General features: G+C 40.0%; 1 protein-coding gene across 6 annotated transcripts in view; it reads left to right on the forward strand.

Moving 5' to 3' along the window:
* PHKB (phosphorylase kinase regulatory subunit beta) overlaps positions 1 to 23,071 on the forward strand; it is a 234,271-nt gene that overhangs the window by 75,761 nt on the left and 135,439 nt on the right. For all 6 annotated transcript variants that reach the window (XM_062177429.1, XM_062177424.1, XM_062177427.1 and 3 more), the window contains one exon: positions 13,647 to 13,762. In XM_062177429.1, coding sequence (XP_062033413.1) covers positions 13,647 to 13,762 — 116 coding nt within the window. The remainder of the gene's footprint in view (positions 1 to 13,646; positions 13,763 to 23,071) is intronic.

Here is a 23,071-nt window from a genome sequence, read left to right on the forward strand (position 1 = left end):
CAACCTATTAAAAATTTTTCCAGTAGACCAGGAATAGTTTTACAAATAACCATATTAGCATTAAAAAGAACATAACTACAAAAAAGCAAAGTTTTTTTCTTTTTGCACCCACACAGACACACAAAGTCTAAAAATACTATTTTAGTACTAGTTATAGCATCACTTCACATTGGACAACACATTAAGGACAGATCCCACATGAGAAATAAGTACACAGTGACTCCTGTTGTTGATTTAACAATTTGACACTCTTGTTTATGGCATCAGTAATCTCCCTAGGCTCTAGTCATGAGTTGCCAAGGCTATGGAAGCCTTTAGGGTTCGCCGACTTCGATCTTGTTCCGATAGGGTCATAGTCAAAGTGGAAGTTCTCTCCTCCCTTCAGAGAAAAGTACCTCCTTCTTTGATGGCCCCGTTAAAAGTAGAGATTTTTAAAGGGAGAAAATTTACCATCTGAAATTATATGGCAATACAGTTAAAAAGTATCCAAATGGAGTGTGTTCTAGAAAAATTATAAGTTACTATTACAAGCTAAATCATATCCCAACTCACCCAAAATTTGTATTAAGAAGCCCTACCTCCTTGTATGAGTAGCTGAGAATGTGACTGTATTTTGAGTTGGTAAATATAATCTTTTAAATGTAGGGCCTTTAAAGAGGTAAGTAAGGGCCCTTTGGTAACCCTAATCTATTCTGACTGGTGTCCTTTTAAGAGGAAGAGATGTGGACATACAAAGAGATGAGAAGTCAGGAACAGCACTTAGGCAAAGTGGGACAACCATGAGAAAACAGTCCCAACAGAAAGATTTCTGCAAGCCTTAGAAGAAACTAAACCTGCTGACACCTTGATATTGGGCTTCTGACAGACATTCAGAACTTGAGAAAATAAATTCTGTTTTTTATGCCATCCAATCTGTTTATATATGACATCCCTATCAAACTAATGCAGTTGCTAAAACTGACTTAGGAAGAAATAGAAAAATGGGTGCCCAGCACTGTGGCATAGTGAGTAAAGCTACCACCTACAGTGCCAGCATCCCATATAGGTGCTGGTTCAAGTCCTGGCTGCTCCATTTCCAATGCAGCTCTCTGCTATGGCCTGGGAAAGCAGCAGAAGATGCCCCAGGTAAAATGACACAGACCTAGAACAGTGTTTCTCAACTTTTTTTGTTGTTGTTGCCCCCAAGTAGGGGCAAACTATGTAATTAAAATTCTCCTTGAGGTGAGAAATTATATGTTAAGGAATAAGATTCTGTCTAGTAGGTTTGAGCCTTAGAGTTTCTGTAGAATATTGTTATGTCTAAGATATTTTTACTCTACCTCTCCAAGAACCAGTTGTATTCCTTTAGGAATGCATGATTTGTAGAAAGTAAATCAGTGGTTTAAAACGTATGATAATAAATTTAAAGGCTATACAGATGGAACTGTTCTAGGGAAAACGTTGTTACTGTTATTGACTGAATTGTATCCCTTCCCACCAAAAAATTTCATATTGTTAAACTACAAGTCCTTTTTATAAGTACATGAGTTTGGAGATGTAAATTCAATTCTTTAAAGATAATTGCCTCTGTCTCCCCTTTATCTTCTGCAAAAAAGAGAACCAACTCCACCTACTTTCATAGGCAAGCTTTACCAAAGTTTTAAAGAACAGATAATTCATATCATAAAACAGGGAAGACTTCCTAATAAATTTTTGAGTTTGATATAATTTTATAAAACCTTATAAGGTTAGTATGAAAAATCAATTTTTGGGCCAATCTCACTGTCTTTCTGTGTGAGAATAGATATTGATGGTCAACTAGCATTGTGTACCAGAACTAGTGTTCAGTCCTAGAAATACAAGGATGATTTCAAATGGGAAGACAAATTAATTTATCACATTAGCAAATTAAGAGAGAAAAGCTATATAATAATCTCAGTACATGCGGAGAAGTATATGATGAAATTCACCTATTTATGAAAACATTCTTAAAAAGTTATCAAATGGGATTTCCTCAACCTAATAAAATATATCTACCAAAATTTCACTATCTAATAGTGAACTGTTAGTAGCAGAACTTTTAAGTTCAGGGACAAGAAAAGAATATTGATTAAATGAACTTTTATTTAATATTATACAGATGACCTAGCTGAGAAATAATGTGCATGGTCATTGCAGCAGAAATGAAAAAATTTCCAGTTCCAGTGATGTTACTATTTACATAGTAAATCCAAATGGATCCTTTTTTAAACTATTAAAAATCATTAAAAAATAGTTCACCTACAGTGCTCAGATGCATGATCAGCAAGGGAGATCAATGACTTGCCTATAGATGAGTGATAATTGGTTGGAAAACGTGTGTGACTTAAAGTACACCTTTATTAGGTACTTAGAAATGAACCTAATAGCAAATGGACAGCATTGTACATGTTTATTGGTTATAAAAGGAGGATCTTCATAAATACAATATAAATCATGTAGGTAGACAAGAAGGCTTAAAATTATAAAACTGTCAATTCTCCTTATATTATTATCTACTCTCAATAAAATTTCCATTTCAATCCTAACAGTTTTCAGAAAATTTAACAAACCAGTTCTAAAATTCGCCGTGGCTTAACAGGCTAATCCTCCGCCTTGCGGCGCCGGCACACCGGGTTCTAGTCCCGGTTGGGGCGCCGGATTCTATCCCGGTTGCCCCTCTTCCAGGCCAGCTCTCTGCTATGGCCCGAGAAGGCAATGGAGGATGGCCCAAGTGCTTGGGTCCTGCACCCACATGGAAGACCAGGAGAAGCACCTGGCTCCTGGCTTCGGATCAGCGCGATGAGCCGGCCGCAGCGGCCATTGGAGGGTGAACCGACGGCAAAAAGGAAGACCTTTCTCTCTCTCTCTCTCTCTCTCTCTCTCACTCTCCACTCTGCCTGTCAAATAAATAAATAAATAAAATAAAATAAAATTCATATAGAAGAGTAAACTATAAAATGTGCAAAGGGCCCTGTGAAGAAGAGAAAAATATAAAGGGGCTGAGGGGACACTCACTTTACCAGATATAATGCCCTACCATACTTGTATATCCAGCAATATATGAAATTAAACCATGTGATACTGGTACAGTGACAAATAGCCCGAAGAACAGAATTGAGGGTCCAGAAGCAGCTTAGTATACATACCCACAAACACACATAAGCAGTTAGAGTTATAACAGTGAAGGCTTTGTATAGCAGCAGAGTGGACTTATCAATAAACGGTACTCCATCGTTCTTAGAAGAAGCTAACAATTGATACCAACATTTACATAAAAACTAATTTCAGTTGTGAATTGTGAAATGTAAAATATTAAAGTTTTAAAACTATGGGGTACGAACTTTTTGATGGTTAAAACTTTGAGAACTTTATGAAGCTTTTATTTTGTATGTGTTTATGTCTCTTAATAATTACTGTTTTAGAAATTAAAAATACATTCATATTATTAATTTGAAAATAATTCATGCCATGCCAATGCAAAAGATGCCAAACAATGAGAACTGTGTACTGTTGGGTTGAGTTTGTGTTCTTTTTTTTTGACAGACAGAGTTAGACAGTGAGAGAGAGAGTGACAGAGAGAAAGGTCTTCCTTTTTCTGTTGGTTCATCCCCGAAATGGCCGCTGTGGCCGGCGCACCGCGCTGATCCGAAGCCAGGAGCCAGGTACTTCCTCCTGGTCTCCCATGCGGGTGCAGGGCCCAAGCACTTGGGCCATCCTCCATTGCCTTCCCAGGCCACAACAGAGAGCTGGACTGGAAGAAGAGCAACCAGGACAGAATCCGGCGCCCCAACCGAGACTAGAACCCGGGGCGCTGGCGCTGCAGGCATAGGATTAGCCTAGTGAGCCACAGCGCCGGCCAAGTATGTGTTCTTATAACTAATTTAGAGAATAATTCAGAAACATCTTATAAAGTTGAAGGTACACTTACTCTATGATCCAGGTGCAATTCAGCTTTCAAATAAAACTCGGTTAGCGCATATCATAGTTAGGTTGCAGAAATGCCAAAATACTGAGTCTTTAATCCAAATAATGTTCCCAGGGCCTGGGTTAGTTCTCCCTCCAGGTCCAGCGAGCTTTCTGCCAGGAACCTTGTCTGGTCACATCATTATGCTGTACAGGTACTCTTTTTGTGTGTGCTATGACGTCACAATGGCTGGGAAGCTTCCTAGAGACATACTACGTGTCTGTCACAACAGGGGTACATTAAAAAAATACTACTGTAGGAATCCAGTTAATATAGAAGTAAAGAGGGAAATAAGAAACCATCCTTTAGCTAGGTAGGCATTTGGCTTAGCTATTAAGAGATTGGTTAAGACTCCCACTTCCCAAATTAGAGTGCCTGTGTTTGATTCTGCAGACTCTCATTTCCTGCTAATGTGGACTCTGTGAGGCAGGTCCTGCCATTCACACAGGAAAACCTGGATTCAGTTCCCTGCTTCTGGCTGTGACATCTGCCCAGGCCCCATGGTCACAAACATTTAGTATGTGAAACAGGGGATGGGAGCTCTCTCTGTGTATACCTGTCTCTGTATCTCACTGCCTTTCAAATAAAATCTTAAAAACATTTTATTTAAAAAAAATCCTTTAGGTAAGAACTACAGTAATAATTACTGTGAATAAAATTTACTGGTAAGTGCTAAAATTAGTGAAATTATGGGGAGAAACAGAATTCATGAAGCCTCAAAATATTTCCTTTAAAAACTGTAACAGTATAGAGTAGAACCCTAGATAAACCACTGTAGCTAAGTGATCAACATGATGGCCACCAGTAGAAAAACATTAACACTATAAATCTTGTGATATGATGCTCTTAGAAAGTCACTATACTTTCCATGATGTTATTGCCAAAAATGAATAACCTCAGTCCAGGACAAGTGATCAAAAGTATCAAGGTCTGGGGCCAGTGTTGTGGTGCAGTTGGTTAAGCCAGCGCTGCCTACAATGCCAACATCGTGTATCAGAGCACAGATTTCAGTCCTGACTCTTCCACTTCCAATCCTGTTCCCTGCTGATGTGTTTGGGAAAGCAGTAGAAGATGGCCTGAGTACTCAGGCCTCTGCCCCTCACATGGGAGACTCAGTTGGCATTCCTGATTCCTGGCTTCAGCCTGGCTCAGCCCTAGCCTTTGTAGCCATTTGGAGAGTGAAACAGGAAATGGAAGATCTCTTTCTGGGTCTCCTTCTCTCTCTGTGTCACTCTGCCTGTCAAATATATAAGTAAGTAAATATTTTTTAAAAAAGAAGTATCAAGGTAATAAAAACCAGAAAGAATGAAGAAGAAATAAGCTAAGGAGAAATGATAACCAAATACCATAAGGACTAAAACCACTTTCCTTTGAATTTGAGGGGTTTTTTTTAGGTAAAGTAAGGTTTCCCCAGAGCTTTTTCCTTTTCAAGCAACTGCAGTCTCGAAGGTGGAGCTCAGATACACTAAAGAGTGTGTGAAATTATAAAACCTTACATATTTAGATGAATATATGATGCAGGGGGAGAGTACTTTTTAATAAGCACTTAATCTTCCAAGAGTGGGGAATGTCCAGATTGTGAGCCATGTAAGGCCCACAAAATCATTTGATCTGACTTTGCCAAGGCATTTTCAGGTGGGACTCAAAATTCAGTAAATCTATAGCAGGCTAATTTTTTTTGAAAGATTTATTTTATTTGAAAGGCAGAGTTGTAGAGAGGCAGAGGTAGAGAGAGAGAGCAGTCTTCCATCTGCTGGTTCACTCCACAAATGACGGCAATAGCTGGAGCTGGTTAGCTTCTGAGCCAGGAGCCAGGAGCTTCATCCAGGTTTCCCACGTGGGTGCAGGAGCCCAAGGACTTGAGCCATCTTCCACTGCTTTCCCAGGCCACAGGAGAGAGCTGGATCAGAAGTGGAGCAGGGCTCGAACCTGTGCCCATATGGGATGTTGACACTGCAGGCAGCAGCTTTATCCTCTGTGCCACAGCACTAGCCCAAATATCAGGCTAATTTTTAAGGTGATAATTTTATATAGCCCTCAAGTGATATTATAAATACCCAATGGCCCTTGTCAGAAACAAGTTCCCCACCTATGTCAGGGAAAGTAAATTTACAAACATCTTTTTGAAATTGTGGAGAGAGATCCTGAATTGTTTCCAGTAGGAAAGGAACTATGAATCAACATCAGTTATGTAATATTGATGTTTACAATTTAACATTCTAATAAATCTGCTAAACCTAGCCTTTGTTGTTTGCTCTGAATTATTTCGGTGAACATTTGTTAAAATGATTATTTTCAAGGATTTTTATTTGTACCTTACTTCTCATGTAATTTCACCATATCTTACTTTCCGTATTCACAAGTTGTCCTACCATATATTGTGTGTGTGAAAAATTGTAATTGATACACAATAACCACAAACATTTATGGGATATAGTATGTTAATTTAATACATGTGTGTAGTATGGAGTGATCCAATCAGAATAACCAGCATCACCTCAATCATTTGTCATTTCTTTGTGTATGAACATTAAAAACCTTCTCTTTTAGAAATTTTGAAATATATAGTAAATTACTCTTTTTAAGATTTCTTCATTTGAAAGCCAAGAGGGAAAGACAGAGATCTTCTATCTGCTGGTTCACTCTCCAGAGGCCGCATGGCTAGTGCTGAGCCAGGCAGAAGCCAGGAGCTAGGAGCTTCCCTCAGGTCTCCCACATGGATGACAGGGGCCCAAGCACCTGGACCACTCTTCACTGTTTTTCCCAGGCTATCAGCAGGGTGCTGGATTGGAAGTGGTACAGCCTGTTCAGGAACAAGCACTGTATGGAATGCTGGTGGTGGCTTTACCCACTACGCCACCAGGCTGACCCCTATATAATAAATTGTTGTTAAATATAGCCACCCTTATGTGCTGCAGAACCCTAGAATTTATTCCTCCTGTCTCACTGTACTTTTGTACCTGTTAGCAAACCTTCTCTAGATGTTTTCTTTCTTCCCTTTTTTTTTTTTAAATTTATTTTTTATTTATTTGAAAGGCAGTTACAGAGAGATGAGAGATCTTCCATCTGCTGGTTCACTCATTGCTTGGCTGCAATGGCCAAGGCTGGGCCAGGCTGAAGCTAGAAGCCAGGAGCTTCTCACAGGTCTCCCATGTGAATGTAGGGGCCCAAGCCCTTGGAACATCTTTCACTGCCTTCCCAAGCACATTAGCAGGGACCAGGATCCAACAGTGGGGCAGTCAGGACTTGAACCAGAGCCCACATGGAATCCCAGCATTGCCGGCGGAGGCTTAACCTGCCCATCTGTGGATGTTTTGAAGAGCCTGGTTCTTAGAATTGAGAAGTTACTATACAACTTAGTTAATATTGATATGTTACAGTAAATTTTTTCAGTTATATGAATAGAGACAGTTAAATTGATCTTTGCCTTTGGAGTTTCTGGTAAACTAATTAATGGTATGTTTCTTTAATACAAGGGCTTTTCAACTCTAATTTGTCATTGTGTTTCTTATCACACACATGTTTTATAAAGTGTATTAAGACTTTAATTTTTTGGCCGGCACCGCGGCTCTGTTGACTAATCCTCTGCCTGCCGCGCCGGCACTCTGGGTTCTAGTTCCGATTGGGGCACCAGATTCTGTCCCGGTTGCTCCTCCTCCAGTCCAGCTCTATGCTGTGGCCCGGGAGTGCAGTGGAGGATGGCCTAAGTGCTTGGGTCCTGCACCCACATGGGAGACCAGGAGGAAGCGCCTGGCTCCTGGCTTCGGATCGGCACAGCACCGGCCGTAGCGCGCTGGCTGTAACAGCCATTTGGAGGGTAAACCAATGGAAGGAGGACCTTTCTCTCTGTCTCTCTCTCTCACTGTCTAACTCTGCCTGTCAAAAAAAAAAAAAGACCTTAATTTTTTTAGCACAGGGTTACTCTAATTCTGATTGATTCCTTTGCATTTACTCTGTTTTGAAAATATTTCAGATATTTGAATTATTGTTTTAAAGTTTTGTTTTGTTTCTAATATCCAGAAAATGCTACAGACAACATTTGGACCTGACTGTCCTAGTTCTTTCAGATTAGAAATAGTTCTCTACAGATTTTTTTCAAGAATGAATTTGAAAGGTATAAACGTTCAAAGCAAGGTGACACGAATTAGATATCAGTATGAAGAGGGAGCAAAGGGTTAACTAACAACATTGGGTACATACACTAGAGTCAGGATTGAAATTAATTCTTGGGGCCAGCGCTGTGGCACAGCGGGTTAAGCAACCGCCTGCAGTACTGGCACCCCATATGGGTGCCAGTTCGAGACCCAACTGTTCCACTTCCAATCCAACTCTCTGTTATGGCCTGGGAAAGCAGTAGAAAATGGTCCAAGTCCTTGGGCCCCTGCACCTGTGTGGGAGACCCAGAAGAAGCTCCTGGCTCCTAGCTTCAGATCGGCACAACTCCGGCTGTTGCGGCCAGTTGAGGAGTGAACCATCATATGGAAGACCTCTCTCTCCCTCTCTCTCTCTTTCCCTCTCTCCTTCTCTCTGTGTAACTCTGACTTTCAAATAAATAAAAAAAAACTTTAAAAAAATACTCAATATACCCTGGTCTTGGAAATGGTTGTGATTTTTATTTGTATATTCTAACAAATTTCATATTTCCTCACATGCCTAATGTTTATTAAAGCACAATATTATTTTTGTGGGAAAAAAGAAATTTAATTTTTGAATTCACAGAAGTATGTAAATCCACAGTTCCTTATCTACAGAAACCTTTGGAACAAAATGTGTTTTGATTCCAGATATTTTTGCATTTTGAAAAAGGTAATACTGATAAGATACCTTATATTATATAACAACGCATCCAAGATTTAGGGCAGAACTACATAATCAGCGCATTAATATTTTTGCACAAAGTTGTATATATTTACACAGAGTGGGATACTAAGGAACATTATTTCATCTCAATTTTAGATTTTGTTGGTAGATAAGTTTAAAAAAATGACAGTTTGCTTAGCTTGTGATACTTTAGAATTGTAAATAAGGGATGGTGAACCTGTATACTAATTAGAAACAAACACATGAAACAAAAAATTAAGATTTTTTGGTTCTAGGTAAGTATAGTGAGAGTTAGGAGAAATCAGAGATTTAACCAAAGAAGGAAGTTTTGATCTGGGGCTAAAGAAAGTGCTTCAGTTATAGATGAGCAAGACTGATAGCAGTCAGCCCAGCTGGAACTCAGGGTCCCTGTCAGAGGAAAAGAAATAAATAAAGGTATGTGGACTCAAGGGTAGGTTATGGGGCATCTGAACTTCAAATGTGACATTTTCAAGATTGGTAAAGCTTTTTGACCAAAGATGTTGCTAAATACTTAATACTTTTAGTAAAGTATCTGGCAGGAGTTCTTTTTTTTTTTTTTTTTAAGATCTTGATTTATGTTTTTGGAGGTTCACAGTCTTAAGATTCAACAGCCCTATTTGTCTAGCATCTGTGTGCCAAAGAAAGATCATGTGGCTCACCAGGAAACAGAAGCGGGAAGCACGCTCTTCCTCTACCCTCTCTGTGGTCTCTCCTGATAGTTATCATGGGGCCCTACCCTTGCTATTTAATCACTTCCCAAAGACCCCACCTTCAGACACCATAAGTGTATCAAGCCTAGACTCTTAATTCGTTAACCATTAATTCATTAAACTTTACCATAAAACTTTGGGGTATAAATGTCTACATGAATTTGGGGAGCCAAATGCTAGTCACATGCTAACAGAACGATGTGAAAAATCAGCAGGCCATGTTGTAGTGTAAATATTGGGAATGAAGGAGATATATAGTATCAAAAGACATTACAACAATTTTTTTAAAGATTTATTTATTTACTTCAATGAGTTACAGAGAGGCAGAAGCAGAGAGAGGCAGAGAGAGGTCTTCATCAGCTGGTTCACTCTCCAGTTGGACACAACAGCCAGAGCTGTGCTGATCAGGAGCCAGAAGCTTCTTCCAGATTTCCCTAGGACTTGGGCCATCTTCCTCTGCTTTCTCAGGCCTTACCAGAGAGCTGGATGGGAAGTGGAGCAGACGGGACTTGAACCGGCGCTCATATAAGATGTCGGCACTGCAGGTGGTAGCTCTACCTGCTACACCACAGCGCCGGCCCCCATTACAACAAATTTAGCTTAAAATCTAATTAACATTTATCAGTGATTGATGAATTGAGAAACCTCTAAAGATTTAGAAAAGATGCTTGGTCCACTGAGCAGAGGGCATTGGCCTTATAGGTAGAGAAGTATTGAAGACAGCTGACATGGAGCAAAAGCTGCTGGTTTCAAAGTTGCCTTATAGGATTAGAGCAAGGACTTCTCAAACTGGATTTATTCTGATTGATTGCTGGGAATTTCTTGTTGTTGTTTTCTTTTGTTCAGGGGTGGGGTTGGGGGGTGATCTGGCCTATTTCAAACTTCAGTTTGATTATGTGGCACCTAGCATGAATGAATCCATTCTGGTTTGACCTGGTCTGCTGGGCCTAGTGCAGGAACTCAGTCCAGATCAATGGCTATATAAATTTTAGTTGATAGTAGCCAAAGATGAGTTCAAAACTTTAAATAGAAATATTTTATTATGGAATATGGAAGCAGTGGTGTGAGTTGTAGATATTCAGGACTAGTATAATGGAAAAAACCACTGAGTGTTAAACATGCATTGTAAACATACATGAAATCAGGGGTCAATGCTGTGGTGGCAGCATCCTAATATATGGACACTGGTTCGAGTCCCAGGTGCTTCACTTCCAATCCAGCTCCATGCTAATGGCCTGGGGAAGCAGCGGAAGATGGCCCAAGTGTTTGGGCTGCTGCACCCATGTAGGAGACCCAGAAAAAACTCCTGGGTCCTGGCTTTGGATCAGCTCAGCTCGGGCCATTGTGGCTATTTGAGGAGTGAACCAGTGAATGGAAGACCTCTCTCTCTGTCTTTCCCCTCTCCCTCCCTCTGTTAATACTGTCAATAAATAAATAAATCTTAAAAAAAACATACATGAAATCATTTCATTTTATAGCAACTAGGTCTTGGTGAGGATAACTTACCATGTTCCACCTATGTAGTTTGCTGTATAGCCAGAGCAGAGTCAAATCTTCCATGTGTGATATTCTTGCCTTGGCATTATACTATGTGTATTGTCTCTTGTAGTATACACTGTCTACAGTTGAAACCTTTCCTAGTGAATGAACTTTCTTGAGGGATGAGGTCTGTGTCTGGAGAGAGGAACCGGAGTTGTGAACAATGCTTATGATTAGGGGTGGGAGCAAGAAGAGGAGGCAATCAGGGAGATGGGAAACACCTAGAACATGTGTCCATAACCTAGAGAACGGGAACTTTCAGGAAGAATCCCGGGATGCATTTTATGGAATGAGATGGAGAGGAAGAGATGGCAAGGATGAGTGATTGGACTTTTATGAAATTGTCTTTTGGTAATCCTTGCAAGCACAGGATCTTTAGTTGAGGACTCTGAAAGAGGAAGTCCAGCTGCAGTTATCTTTGGGCATCTACATTGAGGCTTTGTTCTCTTGGGAATATAGCAATGAACAGAACAAATTCCTGCCCCCAGGAACTTGCATTAGGAGGAGGACAGTTAACAGACGTGCAAGTAGGACTTTAGTTTACTCCACAGAATTTGTTAATCCAGAAAAGCTGTTGGAGCCATCCATTCAACCATTTCTGTAACCCGACTAGATCCCCTTACCAGGGCATAGCCCTGGTCCCAGGGATGACGAGAGAAACAAACAAACTGTTCACTGGAGAAGCTTCTCAAGAAAGGAAGAGGGAGCCAGATGGCATTGAAGCTTTGAATTGGGAGACTGACAACTGTTAAGTTTTTTCTGTATGCGTTATAACATCAAAATAACTCCTTAAGACCATAGAAAAGTGGATATCATGAAAATGGCCAACTTTTTCTGCCCGAGCAGGTTTCCCTTAGGCAAGATAGTGGGGAGTGACAGAAAGTTGGGGGGACCCTCACTGATACTCTAAGTCAAAATTTAAGTTGACTATGGATACTGCTCCAATGCTGAGACGTTGTAGACTGGACGTGTGTTTTGTATAAATCTAGAATTAACTCCCACTCTCTCATTTCTGTGAGGCCCCACAGGAAGTAGCATTTCCTCTGCTCTTCTTTTCTTCACTGAAATGAGTTAGCTGTTGTTGGCCTTGAGGGCAAATTTGTCTCAGTTGGGAAGAGAATGGAAAAATGGATTCAAGCGGCCCAGTCATTCGTCATTTGTAACATCACCGGGGCAGACTACTCCCTGATCAACTTGATCAATGTGTTTGCTGACTCTGTGAGTTTAGAGATTTTTTTGGAGCCCCTGGAGAACCAAAAAAACTATTTTGTGTGGTTGTGGTTTCCACTACTGCGGTTTCTCAATTAATTCTTTCCTATGTGCTTCCCTCAATTTCTCAAAATTTCTTGTCTATTGATGGAAACTTACCTTGACTTCTTGTGTTGTTTCATCCTTAAAAGTGTACACAATCATTATATTAATTACATGTACATAGCATCAAGTGAGTGTATGATTGCTGTGTTAGGAATATTTCATGATTAAGGGTAAGCACATGCATACATTCAGTTCACCATATTAAATCAAACATAATGACTACATGTAAAACCCAGTAGTCAGGCCCAATAACCCACTTAAGAAATTGCCTTTATTAAAATGAGTACATGTTTATTAAACAAAAACTGACCATAATCTTTGCATTCCATAGTTCATTTTGAATGTATGCATTTTGTCAAAGGTCTGGAATTTTTACATAGAAGTTTTGATTCTTTTTTTTTTTTAGATAGGCAGAGTGGATAGTGAGAGAGAGACAGAGAGAAAGATCTTCCTTTTTTGTCGTTGGTTCACCCTCCAATGGCCGCTGCGGCCAGTGCATGGTGCTGAGCAAAGCCAGGAGCCAGGCGCTTCTCCCGGTCTCCCATGCAGGTGCAGGGCCCAAGGACTTGGGCCATCCTCCACTGCCTTCCCAGGCCATAGCAGAGAGCTGGCCTGGAAGAGGGGCAACTGGGATAGAATCCGGCGCCCCAACCGGGACTAGAATCCAGTGTGCTGGCGCCGCAAGGCGGAGGAGAAGTTTTGACTATTGCACATTGGTTAGAGCCTGCTTCCAACTGTGAGCTCTGAGTTTATAGCAAAGGTATCTGTAGCTATAGAAAATGCAAGAAGATTACATTCCTGGAGAATGTGACTCAAGACTCCTGGTTGATTAATCATGGAACTGGCGCTTTGCAGAAAAGAGAAATACTTTTTTTCCTCCAAAGTTTTAGTTTTAGTTCATTTCTTATGGATTATTTAGATTGTGAATATTATATATTATAAAAACTATTTTATATTTTTATTAGTTTTTAAGATACATAGTCCTTATAAGCAGTAATAGATATTTCATTAAAGAATTATAGTTGAAGCATTGAGAAGACTTAGATTTTATTTCTCTACTGTATAATATTAGATTCTCACATAAAGTGAACTTTATAGAAATCTCAAGAATAGTAGTGTTCATAGTAATGTAGTAATCACAGAGTTTCAGATGTTAAAAAAGTGTGTGTTGGGAGCTGAGTATGTATTTGGAATGCCAATGGTATCTAATTATTCTCTTCAGTATCTTGAAGACCCTGTTTTTGCATATGCCATTATGTTTCATTTCTTTTCTTTAGGTCTCTTTTATTCAAAACCTTGTATTTTGTGTGGAAAGAGTTTACCGTGTGCCTGATTTTGGTGTATGGGAAAGAGGAAGCAAATATAATAATGGCAGCACAGAGCTACATTCCAGGTAATTTGCTGATTTCTGGGATTCTTTTTCTGTTGCTTAAAGCATATGAAATTTGAATATGAATAAAAATCAAAGCATTAAGTTGGAACTGATTTCCATGCTAATTTTTTAACACATTTTTTCTACCTATCACTTGGTGAAATTCACTTAAAATGGAAGCCAGAAAGTCCATTTTCAATGCCCATAAATGAAGACATGGACCAGGGTGCTCTCACAGCCTCCAGAGGCACCAGTACACACATGTTATCAGCCTTCATCATTAGTCTGCGGTTTGATCTTTCTGCTCAACCATATCAGTTTCTTTTTCCTCTTTGAAATTACATTATTTGAAATGTCAAGTACATTAATATTTCCAAATACCAGTTGTATATGCATTGCATGTAAAATTCCCTTCCCTGTTTTAGAACTTATTTTTATCCTAACCACAGATTCTCATAACCCTTCAATAAAAATTAGCATTCAGTATCGTCTGTAAGAGCTATGATCAAAATCTTGAGCTATGTTTTAGAGTGTTTGAATAAGCACCCATATCTGATGACTGATATTAATAGTGAATTTCCTTTATTTTATGTCTGGGAAGTCATTTTTTTACATTATAGATTAGTAAGTCCTGTCCACACATAGCACAAAGAGATGTGCTAAAGGAATTTAAAGGGGGACTGGCGCTTGGCATAGCGGTTAATGGGTCACATGAGACACATGCATTAGTGCCTGGATTCGAGTCCCAGTTCTTCTGATTTGAATTTCCTGCTAATGTGCACCCTGGTTAGGCAAAAGATGATGGCTGAAGTAGGGTCCCTGTCACATATATATCTGGTTCTGGGCTCCTTCTTTTGACCTTACCTAGCCCTTGATGTTTTGTATATTTGGGAGTAAATCAGCAAATAGAAGATCTCTGTCTGCCTGTTTGTCTCTCTCTGTCATTATTTCTGTCTCTTTATATATCTATTTTTCAAATACAATGAAAATAATTTTAAAAATAATTTAAAACAAATACTGTCACTAAAATTGGTTTGGATTATTGATACTCATGAAGTAGAAGAAATAGAAAATATTGGTTAAGAAGATCCTGCAGCTCTATATTTTTTTTGTACAGGAGGACTAATCATATATAAAAAATTAAACTGAGGGACAGGCACTGTGGCATAGTGGGTAAAGCCACTGCCTACAGTGTTGGCATCCCATATGGTCCCCAGTTTGAGTCCCAGCTGCTCCACTTCTGATCCAGCTCCCAGCTAACATACCTGAGAAAGCCGTAGAAGATGGTCCAACTGCTTGGGCTCCTATACCCATGTGGGAGACCCAGATGAAGCTCTGGCTCCTGGCTTTGGTCTGGCCCAGCTCCAGCTATTGCAGCCATTTAGCCATTTGGGGAGTGAACCAGCAGATGGAAGTCTGTCTCTCCCCGCCCCCCCCCCTTTGTAAACTCTGCCTTTCAAATAAACCTTTAAAAAAATTAAACTGCTATAAGATATTTAGTAAACTAAAGCCTAGCTCCATATCACTAGCTGCATAACCAGAAGTACGCTCTGTAAACTTTCTATGCTTTAGTTTCCTCAGCTGTAAAATGAAGATAATGAGTTTCCACTTTTTGAAATTGCTCTAATGAATGAGTTCATCCTTCTAAAGGATCTGAATACATGGCATTAGTAACAACTAGAAGACTAGTGTACTCACACATTTAAGAATATTTTATTAACAAAGCCTGAGATAAAAAGAACTCTCAGAGATTAAACCTAACTAATGTACAACCCTTTTTTTTTAAGTAGGATTCATGTGAGGCATTTTTACCTTATAGAGCAGAACTGCAGCAACTGGTGGAGAAGTCAGTGAAGCAGAGAAAGATGGATGGGATGCTCAATTCAGAAGTTAAACAATTTTGAAAGATGAAAAATAGGAATGCAATATTATGTTTCTGCCATCTTCCAAATTAAGTTCTCAGTGTTTCAATTATCAAGTTACAAGAAAGTGAGTCTGATTAAATAGGGTGATTTTTATTTTTTTATTTCTTATTTTTGAAGATTTATTTTATTTGAAAGTCAGAGTGACAGAGGGAAAGTGATTTTCCTTCTGCTGGTTCATTCCCTAATTGGCAATGGGCAGGGCTAAGCCAGGCTGAAGCCAGGAGCTTCATCTGGCTCTCCCACATCGTGGGGCAATCCTCTGCTGCTTTTCCCAGGCTATTAGCAGGGAGCCATTTCAGAAGTGGAGCAGCCAGGACTTGAACCAGCGCCGATAAGGGATGTTGTCATTGTATGTAGTGGCTTTACCCACTACACCACAGCGCTGGCCCCATAAATAAGATGATTTTTAAATATGTTCTTTTACCAGTTGCCTTTTTCAAGTCTGTTCCTTGTTTTTTAATAATCATTTAATATATACCATCCTGATCCTACTGCCATTATTTCAGAATGAACTATTGTTGTTAAAGATTTAAGGCCAGCGCCGTGGCTCAACAGGCTAATCCTCCTCCTAGCGGCGCCGGCACACCGGGTTCTAGTCCCGGTCGGGGTGCCGGATTCTATCCCGGTTGCCCCTCTTCTAGGCCAGCTCTCTGCTATGGCCTGGGAAGGCAGTGGAGGATGGCCCAAGTCCTTGGGCCCTGCACCCCATGGGAGACCAGGAGAAGCACTTGGCTCCTGTCTTCGGATCAGCCCCGGCCACGTCAGCCATTGAGGGGTGAACCAACGGCAAAGGAAGACCTTTCTCTCTCTCTCTCTCTCTCTCACTGTCCACTCTGCCTGTCAAAAATAAAAAAAAAAAATTAAAAAAAGATTTATTTATTGGGGCCGGCGCTGTGGCGCAGTGGGTTAATGCCTTGGCCTGAAGCACTGGCATCCCATATGGGTGCCTGTTCGAGACTTGGCTGCTCCATTTCCAATCCAGCTCTCTGCTATCACCTGGGACAGCAGAAGATGGCCCAAGTCCTTGAGCCCCTGCACCCACGTGGGAGACCTAGAAGAAGCCCCTGGCTCCTGGCTTTGGATTGACACAGCTCCAGCCGTTGTGGCCATTTGGGGAGTGAACCATCGGGTGGAAGACCTCTCTTTCTCTGCCTCTCCTCTCTCTCTGTGTAACTCGACTTTCAAATAAATAAATATTTTTTAAAAAGATTATTTATTTGAATGAGCTACAGAGAGAGAGAGAGAGAGAGTGTTCTACCCTCTAGTTCACTCCCCAAATGGCTGCAATGCCAGGACTGAGCCAGACCAAAGCCAGGAGTCAGGAGTTTTATTTGGGTCTCTTGTGTGTGGCAGGAGTCCAAGCACTTGGGCCATTTTCTGCTGCTTTCTTGGGCACACAGAATGGAGTGGATCAGAAGTAGTGCAGCCAGGACACAATCTCGCACCTTTATGGGCTGCCGGCATCAGGCTTTACATGCTATACCATAACCTGGCCCCCAGAATGAAATATTTAGACTAGACGTTTCTCTGCTTATTAGAACTGTAGTAAACTCAGAAAGAGCCTTGGGTAAACATTAACATTCACTCTAGAAAATTAGCATGTTGGAAGGTCCTTGGTGAAAAGAACAGAGGTTCCTGTTCTTCTGTCCCTGAATCATTAAGGATTTTGTTTCAAGGCTTGAAAAATCATTATGTGATGTTCTTTGCTATCTTTTGCACTCAAAGCTAATCTTACTTGTAGCAGACCAGTTTTATTCAGATGGATGGGAAATGAAGTTTTCCGTTTAGGTTTGGATGATGAATTTTATTCATTTCCATTGATATTCTAATTGTCTACCATCTACAATGCCCACGAAGAACTTTAGGCCTTTTAGCGTTTTGTCCCCCAAATGTTTCTGAGTTCAGGTTACCACAGACGTGTTGTGGGTATGTCACTTCTGGTGCCAACAGGATGTGTTTTGGAACTACAGGACGACTTCTGCTCCAAGATGTATATGGACACAGTGATGACAGTGGTGGAGGGAGGCTGGTTTATTTCCATATATTAGCCTGGATATGGCAGGTAGAGCTGCTACAACTGGAGATCCAGTCATAGCTCTTGGTCAATTGCTACTATAGGATAGCTCTGAACACTGGGCCTAATTGAAGCTATGGTTTTGACTGCCTCATGCATTCTTCTTGTTATAATTGTGGTATTGTCATGACTTGAGACAGCTTGAATTGAGGCAGGGGCTTCTAAAAGGAAAGTTTTGATGGAACAAGGACATAAGTTGTTGATGTTTGAGAGTTCAGAATTTTCACATGATGTTAAGAATGAGCAGTATGAGAGGTCTGACTTGTGGCCTCATTTCTCTGTTCTCTTCAGGATAAATCACAGCTAGATTTATTTTGCTATGGATGTAGTAGACAGGCAACCTCCCTTTTTCAAACCAAACTAAGGAAGAGATAAAAAATTTTCCTAATAACTTCAGATTTTAAACAGATTGGGTAAGGTGGTCATCATGTTTGGAGCCTAGCTAAAAAGACTTAACTCTCATGGGTGCTGCCTTTTTCACAGGAAAAAAACACTGTCAAGACATGCCTGTGACTACAGATTTCTAACTCAGGCCACCAAAGATTAGGGATGGGACTAAGTACCCCATTGGCTAATATCCAATCAGCTGCCAGAGTGTTCTACTTTAACAGGGACCAGGAAAAAGAGGAACAAGCTAGACAACAGAAGCAATATCAAGATGGATGGCAGGTCAATTAATAGCAGCTTTACACAGTGATCTACCATCAAGGAGACCCAGCAAAGCCAATTCACCCCAAATGGCACTGGTTTTCCATGTGGGAAAAGAAAAAAGAATCGCTACACTTAATAGATTTAACTTACTGAACATCCTAGTTTAGTAACACAGCACCCTGTGGAGTAGTGATGCTGTGGCTTCCTGGGAACTCAGATTTGCTACCACTGCCCAGCCTCATAAGAGACTTTCATACTATCACTGGCTTGGGAAAAAAACAAAATTTAAAATTTCTGGTGTGTTTCTTTTCCTGAGAGCATATCATTTTGTGTCGTTAAAAAGTCAGAAAAATTACTAAGTCAAACCATGGTAAGTCAGGGGGCATCTGTAGTAATACTTGGATTAACTAATTGTGCTTCGTTTGCTGTCTGACTTTCTCTGCTACTCTCCTTTTATTGCCATACTATACAGGCCTCCCTCACAGGAGTGAAAGAGAGACAACAGAATACAGTCTGTTGCCATGGTGCCCACCAAAGCCTTAACTAAGTGGCATACCCCACTTTCCCTTGCCGCACAGAATACATCCCTTCTGAGCTCTAACCTATATCAAAGGTTTCCGTCCTGAGGTCCCCTGAGCACACACACATCCTGTTCTCACATCAGAGTATGTCTGTTTTTTTTTTTTTTTTTTAAGATTTATTTATTTATTTGAGAGTTAGAGTTACATATAAAGAGAAAGGGAGAGGCAGAGAAAGAGAGAGATCTTCCATTTACTGGTTCACTACCCCAGATGGCCACAAGGGCTAGGGCTAGGCTGGCTGAAGGCAGCAGCCTGGAGCTTCATCTGACTCTCTCACGTGGGTGAAGGGGCCCAAGCACTTGGGCCATCTTCCACCGATTTTGCCAGACTATCATCAGGGAGCTGGATCAGAAGTGGAGCAACCAGGACACGAACCAGCACCCATATATGATGCTGGTGTCATAGGCAGTAGCTTAACCTTTTAGGCCACAACGGTAGCCCCCCTAGTCTCTCTCTTCAGCTTCTATGCTAAACCATCCTTTAATAATTGCGTTTTGTGATGCTGAAAAGTTATAGATTATGTATTCGAGCTAAATATGTATTTGGACCTTTTATATGGGAGGAAACTAAAGTTTAGAAGGTTTTATGGTCCCACTCTCTTCCCCCCACTGTCTCCATTTCCTTAAATCACACCAGTCAGTAGTAGAACCAGACCTCTATTCCAAATCATTTGGCTGCACCTAAAGTTGTTTTAACTACCCCGTGTATTTTTTGGTCTTTAAAAGTTTTTCTAAAGTTTGGAAGAACCACAGTCTAGGGGCCAGCATTGTGGCATAGCAGGTTAAGCCTCTGCCTGGTACGCCAGAGTCCCACATGGATGCTGGTTCAAAACACGGCTGCTGCACTTCCCATCCAGCTCCCTGCTAATATGCCTAGGAAAGCTGCAGAAGATGGCACAAGTGTTTGGGCCCCTGCACCCACGGGCTCCTGGCTATGGCCTGGCCCAGCCCTGGCCATTGCAGCCATTTAGGGAATGAACCAGTGGATGAAAGAAATCTCTCTCTCTCTTTCTCTCTCTCCCTCTTTCCCCTCCTCTCTGTTACTTTCAAACAAAATAAATAAATAAATAAATCTCGAAAGAAAGGAAAAGCAAGCTATAAACTTGTATTCCATTTCCAGGATATCTTTGTTTAATGATTAGTGCAGCTGGGATTTCATTTAATGCTTTGGTGATAGCCATCTTGATCTGCCCTGTTTGAACTCTAGGTTTGCTAGTATCTCTTCAGTACAACTTCTAGAATTATTTAGTTTTTTTAGATAACCCTAGAAGTGTTTTTTTTTTAATTTTTTAAAATTTTTTCCCTCAAAGAAACCTGTTGTTTAATGAGTACAAATTTCATAAGTACAACTTTAGGAATATAATGATTCTTCCCACCGTACCCGCCCTCCCACCTCTACTCCCACCACCTCCTCCTCCCTCTCCATTCTCAGTCCCATTCTCCATTAAGATTCATTTTCAATTAACTTTATACACAGAAGACCAACTAGATACTAAGTAAAGATTTCAACAATTTGCACACATATGCACACACAAACAAAACAAAACAAAACTGAAAACAGGTTTTACAGTTAGTTCTCATAGTACAACTCATTGAGAACAGAAGTCCTGCATGGCAAGTAAGTGCACAGTGACTCCTGTTGTTAATGAAGTGTTTTTATCTGAACAATATTCCCTTCACATCTATCCCAATCTATTGTAACTTCTGCCTCACTCTTCCCAGGGCTTCAGTAAAAGGGTTTGTTGCTCTGAGCTCATGATTCTCTTGAAATGTTTGCTGGTAGCCATCCCTCGCACTCCTTATTTTTCCCTTGACTTTCTTCAAATCACAGATATGTTTCAGTTTCTCCTAGGGTGTCTAGAGCTGTAACGGGTAATTCCCTTCTTTCCCTCTGTTCATTGTCTGAGTCTTTTAATGTCTGTACACTTTTGACTCCTATGAGGGTACTTAAAAGGCACCTTTCCTTTTTGGGGAACAAAAAGGAAAACAGCATTTAATAATGTAGTAATATGGACATGTGCCCAAGTGGAAAGAATCAGAGCTTTATGTTTCACAACATAATTTCCTGTTACTTTAAGTCTTGCTTTTAAAGCAAAAATAATTAAAATCTCAGTTTTTAAGATTTTTAAAAATATTTTGTGTTCTATTCACTTTTCTAATAAGGAAAGCTAGCACTAAAATATTAGGTAAATAACTTACAGCACCATTTTACTCAGTTTAAGATGTTTTAAGTGACCGTTTAATTCTATTTAGTGGTTATTATTTAAACTGGCTACTTAGTCTTAGGTCATTTTTGATGTTCCAGTCATTAAACTCTGATAAAAGCTACTATCCATCTATTCTGCTCATTTTATTTGCTTTTACTATTTTATTTTTTACCGTCCATTAAGACCAGTCCTGTAAAATCCTTGTTCCAGGAAATGTGATTGGGTAGCTCAGGTTGTTAATAGCAGGCGATTGTTAATTTAGTTCTTCTGTCTGCCAGTTACTTTCATGGATTCCATGGTGGGTTATAAACGCCTTAATCCAAACTCGTCATCTTTTCTATAAAAACTTTGATTTATGTTACAAATCACTTTATTATAAACCGTCTCCCATGCAAGTGTCACTGTTTCATCCTCTTAAGTAGCTGCTAAGAGCAAAAGACATTTTTATACCACCATTAACCAGGAAGTATTCTATTGATAATAACCACCTAATGTTAATATATTTCATACTTAATTATAGAATAATTTTTTAAAGATTTGTTTATTTTAAAGGCAGAGTTACACAGAGAGAGGGAAAGAAAGAGAGAGAAAGAGAGATCTTTCAACTGCTGGTTCACTCCTGAAATGGTCAGAGTGGCCAGGACTGGGCCAGGGTGAAGCCAGGAGTCTGGAACTCCATCCAGGTTTCCCATGTGAGTGGCCAGGGCCCAAGCACTTTGACCGTCTTCTGGTGCTTTCCCAGGTGCATTAGAAGTGGAACAGATGGGACTGAAACTGGTGCTCATATGGGATGCTAGCGTCTTCTTAAATTATTTTTAATTCTTATAACAATATATATATTTTACTTGCTACTAAATGTAAGATCATGCTAGGAGTGTATTTGAGTTTGTAAATATTCATAGCTTCCTGTTGCCTGAGATTTAAATAACCAGAGGATAATAAATTAACATAGTTATGAATTTCAGTAGTCTAATTATTTAATGAATTGTTAAAATGGAAAGAATTCGATAAACATTTATTGTAGTCCAGGTAAATTATTTCTTTTGTTATGCTATATTAAGAAGACAATTTCCAAATTCATCCCATAGCTCTTATTCTATGTTAAAGAGAGAACCTCAAACTGGCTACATTGTGTGTTTCCTGCAGTACAGAGTTTCTTATGTATGAATATTTACATTTTCACATATCCAAATACTGTGACTAGTCTTAGTAAAATATACCTCACATCTTAAGTGAAGGTTTTCTGGTATTACTGGGTTGACTAGATATAAATTTTTGTGCATTGTAGGTTAAGGGGAGCTCCTAGGTCATCAGGAACACAAATGCTAAGCAAGTAAACTAACTGACAGTATTTTAACATGAAAGGTCGGAGTATATGATCGCTAGGGTCTGTCCTAATCCTTGGGTCCTAAGAGCCTAGAATTGTTGGATAGGTGCTAGCATCATTTGGTTACCATTTTGCATTACGGAAAACCAAGTATGGTTGGACTAATTGTTCTCGGTAGCCGGCAGATTTCCGACTAGGTTCTTTTCAAATGTTGCATCTCTCATGTGCTTGTCATCAGCTGTGGCTGGAATCAGATTCTCTTGAAGGCTTCTTTACTCAGGTGTCTGGGTTTTGAGAGACCTTAGCACTTTAAGTGTGCCTGCTACACAACCTCTGTGAAGTTTTTCCATTATAGATTTCCTCAGAGTATGATGGCTGAGTTGCAAGGTCCAGCACCCCAAGACAGAAGGTCCAGTGGAAACTGTTTTGCCTTTTATGACTTAACTTCAGAAGTCATATGTTACAGATTCCACCACATTCTCTTTGTTAGATTCTCCAAGACCAGGCCATTTGGGATATTAGATTCTATTTCTTGATTGGAGAAGTGTCAAAGAATTTGTGAATAT

The sequence above is a fragment of the Lepus europaeus genome, chromosome 19 (genome assembly GCF_033115175.1).
Source record: "Lepus europaeus isolate LE1 chromosome 19, mLepTim1.pri, whole genome shotgun sequence".
In the NCBI taxonomy this organism is placed as follows: Eukaryota; Metazoa; Chordata; class Mammalia; order Lagomorpha; family Leporidae; genus Lepus; species Lepus europaeus.